The sequence below is a fragment of the Myotis nattereri genome, assembly GCF_964212035.1.
Source record: "Myotis nattereri genome assembly, chromosome: 9".
NCBI classification, from domain to species: domain Eukaryota; kingdom Metazoa; phylum Chordata; class Mammalia; order Chiroptera; family Vespertilionidae; genus Myotis; species Myotis nattereri.
In genome coordinates this window covers 68,810,568-68,823,228 of record NC_138084.1, presented here as the reverse complement: position 1 = coordinate 68,823,228, position 12,661 = coordinate 68,810,568, and the positions used below count along the sequence as shown (strand labels likewise).

General features: G+C 39.4%; 1 protein-coding gene across 1 annotated transcript in view; it reads left to right on the top strand.

The window, feature by feature from the left end:
• The window catches only part of ZC3H12C (zinc finger CCCH-type containing 12C), a 29,405-nt gene extending 17,791 nt beyond the window's left edge, over positions 1-11,614 (top strand). The window contains exons 2-5 of the mRNA XM_081098778.1: positions 3,757-3,896; positions 7,653-7,887; positions 8,993-9,099; positions 9,709-11,614. Of these exons, the coding sequence (XP_080954904.1) occupies positions 3,757-3,896; positions 7,653-7,887; positions 8,993-9,099; positions 9,709-11,102 (1,876 nt within the window). The 3' untranslated portion in view covers positions 11,103-11,614. The remainder of the gene's footprint in view (positions 1-3,756; positions 3,897-7,652; positions 7,888-8,992; positions 9,100-9,708) is intronic.
• Positions 11,615-12,661: the final 1,047 nt, after the last annotated feature.

Below are 12,661 nucleotides of genomic sequence, written 5' to 3'. Positions count from 1 at the left end.
CATATCTTCCTTAAGAAGTATTTCCTATCCTGATGTAAATGTCTCCTATCATTTCTTCTAAAAGTTTTATAATATTTTCTTTGAAATTTAAATCTTTGATCTATCTACAGTTTACTTTTGTGTACGGTTTAAGATAAAAACACAATTTTATTTTTCCCATATAAATAACCAATTGCCCTAATACTGTTTGTTGAATTGATTTGTAATGTCACTTTTAACATTCATACTTGTGTGTCACTTTATGCCCACTTTTCTGTTACATATTTTATCTTTGCCTAGACCAGTGGTTCTCAACCTTCCTAATGCCACAACCCTTTAATACAGTTCCTCATGTTGTGGTGACCCCCAATTTCATTGTTACAAATTGAACATAATTAAAGCATAGTGATTAATCACAAAAACAATATGTGACCCCTTAGGCGACCCCTGTGAAAGGGTCGTTCGACCCCCAAAGGGGTCGGGACCCACAGGTTTAGAACCGCTGGCCTAGACCAATACAACGGTGATTAGATTTCTGTAGTTTTATACTAAGTATTAATAACTAATGGGAAAGGTCCTCCTCTTTTATTCCTCAGAATTGCTGAACTATTCTTGGCCTTTTGTTTTTCCATGTTAACTTTAGGATCAGTTTCTCAAGTTCCATGAAAAGCCTTTTGAGGATTTTTCTTGGAGTTGCAGTGCACTATAGATCAATTGGAGTATTGCATCCAGGAAGATGGTTCATTGTTCCTTTCACTTGGGTCTTCTCTTATTCCAGTGGTTCTCAACCTTTTGGCCCTTTAAATACAGTCCTCATGTTGTGACCCAACCATAAAATTATTTTCGTTGCTACTTCATAACTGTAATGTTGCCACTGTTATGAATCGTAATGTAAATATCTGATATGCAGGATGGTCTTAGGCGACCCCTGTGAAAGGGGTGTTCGACCGCCAAAGGGGTCGCGACCCACAGGTTAGAACCACTGTTTATTCCCTTTACTACAGGTTTTCAATATTCACCTTCTCTTTAAATCTCTTGCTTTACCTTTTCCTTTAGATTTGTTTAGTTTTTGTTACTGATACAAATGGGATTTTTTATTTTATTTTAATTGGTTTGCTGGTGAACAGCAATATTCATTTTAAACTAGAACCTTATATCTTCAAAGTAATAACATTGTCAATATATATTATCTGTGATACATATGTCTAATGTCCGTTGAAATCTGTTCTGTGGCCTAGCACATAGCTAATTTCATCAGTCTTCCCTGTGCTCTTGAAAAGACTTTCTTTTTGTGCAGGGTTTTGCCCATGTCCATTAGATCAGGCTTGTAATTGTTCACTGTCCAGTCTGCAGTCTCCCTAAATGTTTTCTGCCCCATCTGTTCATTGTATGATCGTGGATCTGTCCATTTATTCTAGAAATCCTGTGATCTTTTGCAATCCTCATATGGAGACTGAGATCACAATTATTACAGCTCCCTTGTGAATTTGTCCTTTATTACTATTAGGTAATAACTTTTTGTTGCTAGTAATTTTGCCATAAAATATTTTTTCTGATATTAGTATAGCTTTGCCAGTGTTTTTGGTTTATGGTTTGATTAATGTAGCAGTTCAGGATGTGTGTAGCTGCAAATAACAGAAAAATTGACTACAGTTTCTTAAACAAATGAGGAAGGGTCTTTTTTCTCTGATAACAAGATCAGAGATGGATGTGGGTCCATCTGCTTAGAAACCCAGGTTCTTTATACGTTTCCATTTCCCTTTCACAGTGTGGGCCCTTCCTTCCTCCTGTTTTCTCCCTGTGAGTTTTGTGGGATGGGCGTAGGGGCGCGGGCAGAGGGGAAAGAAAGGATATGAGAACAACCTTTACTGTCAGCAGTGCATGGTACAGGATCCTGTTTCAGCCTGTGTGAACCTTTCTCATGTTTGCTGTTTACCCACATTGTGTGAAAGTTCTTTAAATAGAAGGTGGAATCTTCTCTTCCTGCAGTGAAATGTGACAGTCGCCCTTACAGATGAAGTCACTGGGCAGAAAATGCTTCTATCGTCTCTTAGCGCCAGAGCAGGTTAATGCTCAAGTCTGAGTAAGCAAAATGGCTAATGGCCAGCAAATAGTCATACACTTAGATTTCAAAGCATTCATGCAAAATAAGATGGTTATGTTTTAGCACGTTGAGTTTTTCTATTTAGGAACAGTTAGTATATATATTCTCTCAAAAGATGGTGCCATCATTTTTTGTAGTTTTCCAGAAGACTGATTAAATGTATTTTCCATGAAACCTGGCATCACTTTGTGTCATTGGTGAGGCTGTCAGGTAGCCCTTCTAACCCAGAAAATGTGACTTCGGAGTCCCCCATCCTGTACCCCTTTCTCTGAAACTTCCGGTCCATCTGATTTCTCCTCCGATCCTGCCCAGGACCATTAGGAGGGGCGTGGAACCGTAGTGCCTCTGGTTTGCATTTATAGCCTTCAATGTCTACAAAACAAGGTGGTCTGTTTCCTTTTCGTCTTTAAAATGATTAGCCATATTCGATGGGTCCAGTGTTTCACAGGGGACCACTATAACAATATGTTAATATACTTCATGTTCGCTTTGTGCTAAATGTTAGTAAAGCATTTGTCCACCTATTTCGTTTAGCCTTCCTTAGGCGTAAGAAGCAAAGAATATCTGTCTCCATTACAGATAAGAAACGCAGCCTTCAGAGCTCAAACTATAAAAGAATGCAGTGTCAACAATAAAAAAAATAAAAAAATTTTTTTTAAAAGAATGCAATCACTGCATTCAAAACAGACTTTTTTTTTTTTTTTACCTCAGAAGTGTTGTTTTGAATTCTTAGACTAAATTGCACACGCAGAGCCTGGTGCCGCATGAATACTTGTTGAAGGACTATCTCTTAGTTGCATTTTCTTTTAGGCACTGAAACTGCTAATCCAGCTCTGAATGCCCTTGTGTCGCCATTAATCCTTGTCTAACACAATAGTGTTAAACAGAAACCAGGTGTCTTTTCATTGAAGGACATGGAAAGTGTTTCTTGTATGAGACCAAGCACTGTGAACATACTTTTCCCGTGTATGTTGTTTTACACGGTCACCTAATAAATTTTGTACATTACTTATTCATCATATTGAAATATAAGAACTATTGAGAAGGAATTTTTTAAAAACAAATAGGAATTCCATTCCACTGTTTTGGTTTTTAAATATATTTTTGTTGATTTCAGAGAGGGAGAGAGGGAGAGAGAGATAGAAACATCAATGATGACAGAAAATCATTGACCGGCTGCCTCCTTCACACCCCCTACCTGGGGTTGAGCCCACAACTCAGGCATGTGCCCTGACCAGGAATTGAACCATGACCTAGTTCATAGGTCGATGCTCAACCACTGAGCCACACCCACTGGGCTCCATTCTACTGTATTTAGATTTTTCTCTATGACTTCTTTTACATTTGACTGAAACTATTCTTGCTGTGTTTGAGGCCCCTTTCTGGTCAAAAAGAGCATGTATCTTTCTGACTTGTTGCCCTTTACAACTTTACATTTGAAAACTTATTTTTTTATTATTCTCCGCACAATAATCATCCCAATTTTCTTAATGTTTTTTTCTCACAGATTTTCAACTTCTAAGTTATCTTAGTGTTTCTCTGAGCTATTCAACTCCATCTCAAATTTGAAAGCTCCTATTACTATTGTAATGATGTGATCATTCCTGTTTTCAAATTTGAATTAAGTTAAACTTAGGTGGTGTTGTGTAAAGTGTTCTAAAATAATCTTTCAGCCACGGAAACAAAGAAGTGTTTTCCTGCCGAGGAATCAAGTTGGCAGTGGACTGGTTTTTGGAGAGAGGCCACCGAGACATCACTGTTTTTGTTCCTGCCTGGAGGAAAGAGCAGTCCCGGCCCGATGCTCTCATTACAGGTGAGCCCCCCAGCTCTGTTCTCGGTTTCCGCGAGCACCGGCACTGCCCACTCTCCCACTGAGCATCGTGTCGGCCCGTTTCTGTTTCCTCAGACTCTGTGGCGGCCACGGTGCCCTGGGTGGAAAATTAACTTTAATTTTATGTTAACTACACAGTCATCCTTGCTACATAAGCTGAGTTTTTGTTTTGTTTGAATTTTGAAACTTTTTACTTCAAATTTTGTGACATTCTGACCTTTAGAGACATGCTAGGTGTCAGGAGATTTAGATTCAAATTCCGCCTTTGCCATTTACTAGCCATAGGACTCTGAGCAACAGACACAACCTCTTTGGACCACAATTTTCTCATCTATAAAAATTAGACTAGGTGACAATCAAATTATAATGACTACAGATCAAAAAATATCTGAGACTCAGGATATGCTGTCTGGTATCAGGTGGAAGGAAACACTCTATCCCAATAAAGTATCTGTGTTTTGCGTTACTCTGTAATTTCTAAATGTCTGAGTCTCAGCCAAAAATGTCCACTGTGCCTGCTAATTATTGCTGCTGAACATTTTGCTCAAGTGATTCTCACTGCTCCCTGCACCTCCAGCATGAGCAAAAACTGAGGAACTGGGTGAAGAAAATGCACTTCACAACCAAAAACAAATGGACAGACCACTTACCATTTCCCTGGTCTCATTTTAATTCAGCCAGTAGTACCAAGACATTAGATAACTCTTTGGGAAAAATACACGTATTTACATCTTTATCTTACATCATATGACAGTTAATTCCAGGTGGTTGAAGAATTAATTGTCATAAACTTAAACCATTAGAGACTATAAGTAGTCTTTGAATGGCTAGGGAGAACTATCTAAATTTAAAATTTTTTAAAGAAATTATAAAGGAAAATATAGATTTAATTGCATCAAAATTTAAACTTCTGTATTTGGAAAACTTGCCTAAAAAATGAGAAATCTTTTTTATTTGACTAAGAAAAAAAAATACAACCAGTAAACACAGAACCCATGTTCTTAGAATATAAGGAGCTCATATGCATTGATAAAGCAGGTTTTTTGATATATAAGTGGTACTAGGGAAGGAATAGACAGCTTGCAGAAGAAAGCAAGTGCCAAATAAGAGAAAAAAGGGTTCGCCTCATTAGCAATTAAAGAAATGTAAATTTAAGCAGAGTCCACACAAAGATTTCTAACCACAAAGATATTTAGTTCAATATTATAGTAGAAAACAATGAAAACAAACCATGCATTCTTTAAAAGAATGGTTCAGCTAGCCGGTTTCTCAGCAGTTAGAGCTTTGGTCTGCAGATGGAAGGGTCTCGGGTTTGATTCTGGTCAAGGGCACGTACCTGGGTTTGCAGGCTGGATCCCTCTGTGGCATTTGAGAAGGCAACCAATCCATGTGTCTCTCTCACATCGATGTTTCTCTCTCTCTGTCTCTGCCCCTCCCTTCCACTTTCTCTAAAAATCAATGGAAAAAAATATATCCTTGGGTGAGGATTAACAAAAAAATAAAAGAATGGTTCAATAAATTAGTATATATTAATAGGATCGAATATGTATTAGAATATTAGGCAACATTTTTAATGACCTGAGAAAGTACTCTTTTACATACAAGGCAGGTTTTATTACTGTGTGTATGTGTATACACACATATACATACATATGTACATATATAAACGGAGAGAAAAAATACACAGAAAATAACTGGAAAGAAATATGCCCCAATATTAACAGTAATTGAACTGAAAAGAAAGAAACAATATTTAAACATGAAAATGACTGGCATGTCTCTTGAGCATAGAAAGAATATGAGATCAAGAAGGGAAACAGACTGCCCAGCCGGCATGGCTCAGTGGTTGAATGTCAACCTATGAACCTGGAGGTCATGGTTTGATTCCCGGTCAAGCACGTACCAAGGTTGTGGGCTGAATCCCCCGTGTGGGGCATGCAGGAGGCAGCCGATCAATGATTCCCTATCATCATTGATGTTTCTCTCTCTCTCTCGCTCTCCCTCCCTCTCTGACATCAATAAAAATATACTTTTTTTAAAAAGAAGGTAAAGGATAATACACAGTGCGGGTTGCGCCCAAGTTTAGTGTTTGAAACACCGGCACGTGCATCTGGAACCCTTAGAATGCAGCAGACTCTGAGCGCACACACCAACTGTCAGGGGTTGGGTATTTCCTCCAGGGTAACCATCCTCCTGACTAAAACTGGGCAACTGAATAGTCCCATATTTCTCACTGTAGCAAAAAAATAAATAAACTTGATAAGAAATGTTTTTAAGTTCTCAGATCTAGATTCAGACCAGCTCTTTTGCCAGTCAGTCTTCCATTGATTTTATCAAATATTTAACAAGCAAGTACTCAGCTATGACTCGGGTACTATGCTGGGAACTAGAGATTCCATTAACTTCCTGGCTATACTGACCCAATATTTAAGTTAGGGTTACTTATCCTAACTAGTTGCCATCTAATCAGTGATCACTAATTACCATCCTAGTTAGTGTCCTGTTTTTCTCGTTAGCTATTAAGGAAACAAGATGATGGCCACCACCCTGGTTCCTTCAGGCACTTTAGTAAGGATCCAGGCATGTCTTATATGACTAAACACACCTACAAATAAAGTACAGTGGGTTATTCATGAACATAAATAAACTGGAAGACCTCTGAATGGACATGGTTAAGTAGCTCATGTATTCGTTCGCAGACATTATCTACTGATGTGCTGAGTGCTGGTGGAAACAGAGATCAATGAGACATGGCACCTGCCCTTAAAAAGTTTGTCCAAGGAACACAGAAAATAATTCTAAAGTGACAGATCCTGTAGTTGAGACTAGGCTCTTAATTTTGTATTGGTTTTCTGTTACTTTTAAAAGAGAGCAACAATTACATATATCTATTAAACAACATTAAGTAAAAGAACACAGTGTTCATTGAGAGCTTTCCGGGCACTATGCTAAGTGCTTCTACGCATAGTAGCTCACTGGCTCCTCAGAGCCCGCCAGCTGCGTTTGAAGACACGAAGAAACAGGCGCATTAGTACTGATGCCATATACATACAGCAGCAGAACCTGATTCAGCCTGGACTTGCTGACTTCAAAGCCCACATTTCTTCCACTCCTCTGCTGCTTTTCTAAACCAAAGTTCTGGTCTCCGTGAGCTTTGGCACTTTATGCCAGTCTCAGAGCTAGTTGACCCGTATTGCTCTTCCATCCCACTTCCCTCATACCTTGCTCGTCCTTCTGTTGTGGCAATTACAACCCTTGGTACTATACTAATTTACATGTTTACCCAATCCAGTACCTGAGACCTCCTGGAGGGGAGGTCATTATTAATCTTGGTGGTCATTAACACTTAGCATAATATATGCCATCGAGTAGGCATGTAGTGATTGTCTGCTGAAGAGACAGAAGTTTAAAAAATTAGTAACTCCAGTTAATTCACAAGTTGTTCAGTCATGTTTAAGTTTTATGCTTTTAATTTTTCTTAACTTTTAAACGTTTTTGAAGTTTTAAATGTTTTATATTTTTAAAGTTCATTTGAGGGGGACTGTTTTTAAAACTTTTTCATTAGAAATCCTGAAGGAAAAATATTGGGAGTTTCCAATTTGCTACATCCATAAGCTGTAAAATAATAATCCCTAATGAAAGGATTACATATATCCAGTTTATCTTATAAAATCTCATATTGTGTGAAGTTGCTACATGTGTTACGTATGTATTTATTCCTGAAATTCTACCCTGCAGATCAAGAAATTCTTCGTAAATTAGAGAAGGAGAAGATCCTGGTGTTCACACCATCCCGGCGAGTCCAGGGCAGGCGGGTGGTGTGCTACGATGACAGGTTCATCGTGAAGCTGGCGTTCGAGTCCGACGGTATAATTGTGTCCAATGATAACTACAGGGATTTGGCTAATGAAAAACCAGAGTGGAAGAAGTTCATAGATGAGCGATTATTAATGTATTCATTTGTCAATGACAAGTGAGTAAAACCATTTACTTACACGTATTACTGCTTTCCTGAATTATGATGATGAAAAGCTATTAAACACTGAAGCATAGGTTAAAGACAGCATAAAATTTGTGTTTGTAAAATGGAGTATGCATACAGAAAAATGACTAAAATGCAACACATAAGTGAAATTAATTGTATTAAGATTATAGGATTGAGTGACTGTCATCTATTTTTAAACTTTTAACGTTGCCATAGTGTTCTTATATTAATATTTGCTAAGTGTTACTAAGTGTCTTAAGGTTGACACCCCTTAAGAGTTCATAAATTATTCACATTTTATGGGTAAATACTTGGTTTCTTTCAAGTTCAAACAGTAACTTAACTAGTAACAGAACTTTGCAGTCATAACTGCTTTTCATTATGCACACTATGAATTCTTGCTTCCATTGGACAGTCGATCCAATGTTTATTTTCTTAAGACATTTTCTACATCAGCTGAGAAGCACCTGAGAAGAGTGGGAAGTGGATGGACTATGAAGTTAGACATCTTGGCTGCGCCATGTGAACTTAGATGAAAGTAACTTCATTTACCTAAGCCTGAATTAGAAAAGTGCATTAGCCTGCAACGCAGCGCTGATGCTGCAGGGATCCTGTTAGCATGAAACGAGATGACGTGTGCAGATTCCGACTTGCGAGGCGTCGTCAGCTGCCGTCCTCTGTCTGTCTATACATCATCTCCCTTCTCTTCCTCAGCAGCCCCCTCGGCGCTCCCCACCTGTTTCTACTGCTTCACAGCATTGATGTTTATAAAACTCTCTTAAAATGTCCTTGGGATTGTTTTCTAAAATCCTTACAAATTCCCAAGATTGAGAGGAAGGAAGAAATAATTAGAACATGTTTGACTCAAAGCTTATTTGAATTAAAACAAATAGGAGTTTAGCATGAAACATTTTAATTTTGTTATTATCCAGAGAACTTAGTACACTAATATTTTTATCCTGTAAATGTTAAATCAAAGTATTTAGATTAACATTAAAAAAAAATACCTTAGAGTAATAAATCTTTGCACTGTCTTTAGAATTCAATGATCAACTCCCTACGTAAGTATAATTTTGTATTTTATTCGTGGCAGGTTCATGCCCCCTGATGACCCTCTTGGCAGGCATGGTCCGAGCCTGGACAATTTTCTGAGGAAGAAACCTATTGTTCCCGAACACAAGAAGCAGCCTTGCCCATATGGTAACTTGCTTTATGAGTATTTAATATCTGCCTTTAGAGCACAGTATGTTGTTAAATTTTTAATAATCATTTTTAATTTTGGATGGCATAGTGTTAGTTCTTTTGTTTGTAACTAAACTTAAGAAAACATTCTAACCATGAAAAAGTAATTATTTTTACCTAATTGGCTTCAATGCCAATGCATCACCCAAAACTCAATTTCGAAAACTCAGTTCATTCTATATGAAGTTTTCAGGTAGATCAGAATTTGGAGTTCTTACATCTAGATACACATCAGATCAGAATGGCTTCATCACATTACAGTAGTACTTTTTTTTTCTTTCCAGAATGTCCTACCTTATTATAAAGTCATCCTGGAAGAGAATGGGTAGGTCGGAGTTGAGGACACAGGGTATTAACCCAAAACTCTGGAGGCAATTATTGTCATTCGGCCAGCTTCTTAGTGCTGTTAATAGAGGGGGACTGCAGGTGGCATTTCTCAGAAGTGAGGAGCACTGGGTGTGCCTCAGTTTCTCCCTTTGTTTCTTTCACTATTCCGAGTCGTCGTGCCGGGCTGAGTGCTGGGGACCTGGGGCTTGCTCCTTCCCTAATTCATCTTCCTCCTTGCAGGAAAGAAGTGCACCTATGGGCACAAGTGCAAATATTATCACCCAGAAAGGGGCAGTCAGCCCCAGCGGTCGGTGGCCGATGAACTTCGTGCCATGTCAAGAAACACGGCTGCCAAGACTGCAAACGAAGGAGGACTGGTGAAAAGCAACAGCGTCCCCTGCAGCACCAAGGCCGACAGCTCTGCCGACGGCAAGCGAGGCGCCCCAAAGAGGCAGTCGGACCCCAGCATCAGGACTCAGGCCTACCCAGACCTAGAGGAAAAGCTTCCCACCAAAAATAAATTGGAAACCAGGTCTGTACCCTCCTTAGTGAGTATACCGGCCACTTCTACTGCAAAACCCCAAAGCACTCCATCTTTAAGCAATGGCCTTCCATCTGGACTTCATTTCCCACCTCAGGATCAAAGACCACAGGGACAATATCCTCCAATAATGATGACAACCAAAAATCATGGAACGCCAATGCCTTACGAACAGTACCCCAAATGTGACTCCCCTGTTGACATTGGGTATTATTCCATGTTGAATGCATATTCAAATCTGAGTATCTCAGGCCCACGAAGTCCTGAAAGGCGTTTTTCCTTGGACACAGATTATAGGATCAGCTCTGTAGCCTCTGACTGCAGCAGTGACGGGAGCATGAGCTGTGGGAGCAGTGACTCGTACGTGGGCTACAACGACCGGTCCTACGTCAGTTCTCCCGACCCACAACTCGAAGAGAATTTAAAGTGTCAGCATATGTACCCTCACAGCCGCCTTAATTCCCAGCCCTTCCTGCAGAATTTCCACGACCCCTTAACCAGAGTGCAAAGTTACAGTCACGAAGAACCAAAGTACCATCACAAGCCGCCTCTTCCCCACCTGGCTGTGCACCTGCAGCACCCAGCGGTGGGAGCCCGGTCCAGTTGTCCTGGCGAGTACCCCTCTCCGCCGAGTTCAGCACACAAGGCACCACACCTGGGGCGGTCCTTGGTGGCCACGAGACTAGACAGCATTTCTGACTCTCGGCTGTATGACAGCTCTCCTTCAAGACAGAGAAAGCCTTACTCCCGCCAGGAGGGGCTGGGGAGCTGGGACAGGCAGGGGTACGGGATTGACGCCTACGGCTACCGGCAGACCTACTCCTTGCCTGACAGCTCCACGCAGCCGTGCTATGAGCAGTTCACCTTCCAGAGCCTCCCTGAGCAGCAGGAGCCCCCCTGGCGGATTCCGTACTGCGGGCTGCCACAGGATCCCCCGAGGTATCCGGACAACCGAGAGAAGATCTACATCAACTTGTGCAACATCTTCCCACCTGACCTTGTGAGAATTGTCATGAAAAGGAACCCTCACGTGACAGACGCCCAGCAGCTAGCCGCAGCCATTTTAGTGGAGAAATCGCAGCTGGGCTATTGAAAGATGATGCATCTTTGTGGTGTTTAGTAGTTTTTTGTTCAGCTCAAATGCTGAGGGAGGTTTGCTACAATAGCACATGTGATCTCCTTCTCAGCAAGGAGGTTATATAGTATCCATTTATGTGAAATACTGTATCATGGAACCTGTATGTATAGCCCCACATAGTGGAAGTATCACGGGATTGCTTCACATTCAAACGTTTTTTTAACATTTCCTTTTTAAAGCTATATCCTTGGCTGGAAATTTTTCCAGTTTGATTTATTAGATGTGATCTTTGATATTAATCTTTGGTGCATCAGGGGTTTATATGCAGCACTTTTTATCCTTATTTCATGTTTTATTAACTTGGTGTTTCTCTATCAATTGCAAGCAATTACAATACCTTCAGAATGTTGAACATTTGACTAGACCTAGCAAACTATTTTTTCAAGCCAAGCTTAATTGAATCTTTTACAGCTTTTTAAGTTATTTTTATTTGGGGAAAGTGGGCTTCTTTGTGCTATAATCATTATTTATAGAAACAAAGATATACTACAGCACTGACTATATTTTAAACAAATGTAAGTTACCAGTTTATGTTGAAATGGGTAACAGTATATACTAGAATGATTTATAATATGGCACTTTTTATTGTTTTATTTTTGTTCAGATTTTTTTTTGTCTGTTACGTATTAGTTAATTTAATATGGCAGATTTGAAGGAAAGCAGATGCAATCAATGGGAAAAAAAATGTTTCCATTTTTATTTTATGAATAAGGCAAAAGCCGTAACTGTTACAGTTTCGAGCTTTGCAATCCAGCTATGATGTGCTTCTAGATAGTAGAAATGGAATTGAATTCCTAGATTTCCATTGACCTGTATTTTTAATGTGTTTGTCTTTTTGTTTGGGGGCACAACAAAACTGGATAAAGTAACCCTTTCACAGTACTTGCCTGTTTTTAATGAATCTAATTATTCTCAATGCAACTTTTATATTTAATATACTCTCTAGCTTTCCTGCTGTTTATCAAGGCTGGCCTGAGGTGGTTTTATGTGTTGAGAATATGCAACACTTATTGATACTGCACTATGGAAATGGCGATGGAGGAGTTGTAAATGGTAACTTAACATTTTTGTAAGATACTGTATATTTTCCATTTTCCTGAAGGTTGTTTTATGGGGGGGGGGGGGGGCTATTATATTATTAAGGCCAGATTCTTGCCACAAATAGTGTAGTTTTAGATACAGACTAAAGTCTGTTTTAGTATTAGTAAGGGATATTTCTGGTTTCAAAGTCATGGGTTTTGCTAGATGCTAATTCATTTTCATCGGTTAGAAGGTAGATACTGCGATCAGTGGCAGACAGTTGTGTGCTTGGTATGACTTCCCTGTTGCCTCCAGTTTTTGAATTTTACATAGTGAATGACTCGTTCCGATCTGTTTCCTCAGTCTGCCAAGATGCCCTGGGTATTCTGATTACTCCACATGCTACAGTTCGAAGGAAAGCCCTGAAAAACCAGAAAGTACCTTTTACTGTTGATACAAATTGTATCTTTTTAACTATAAGAACTTTTTGATTT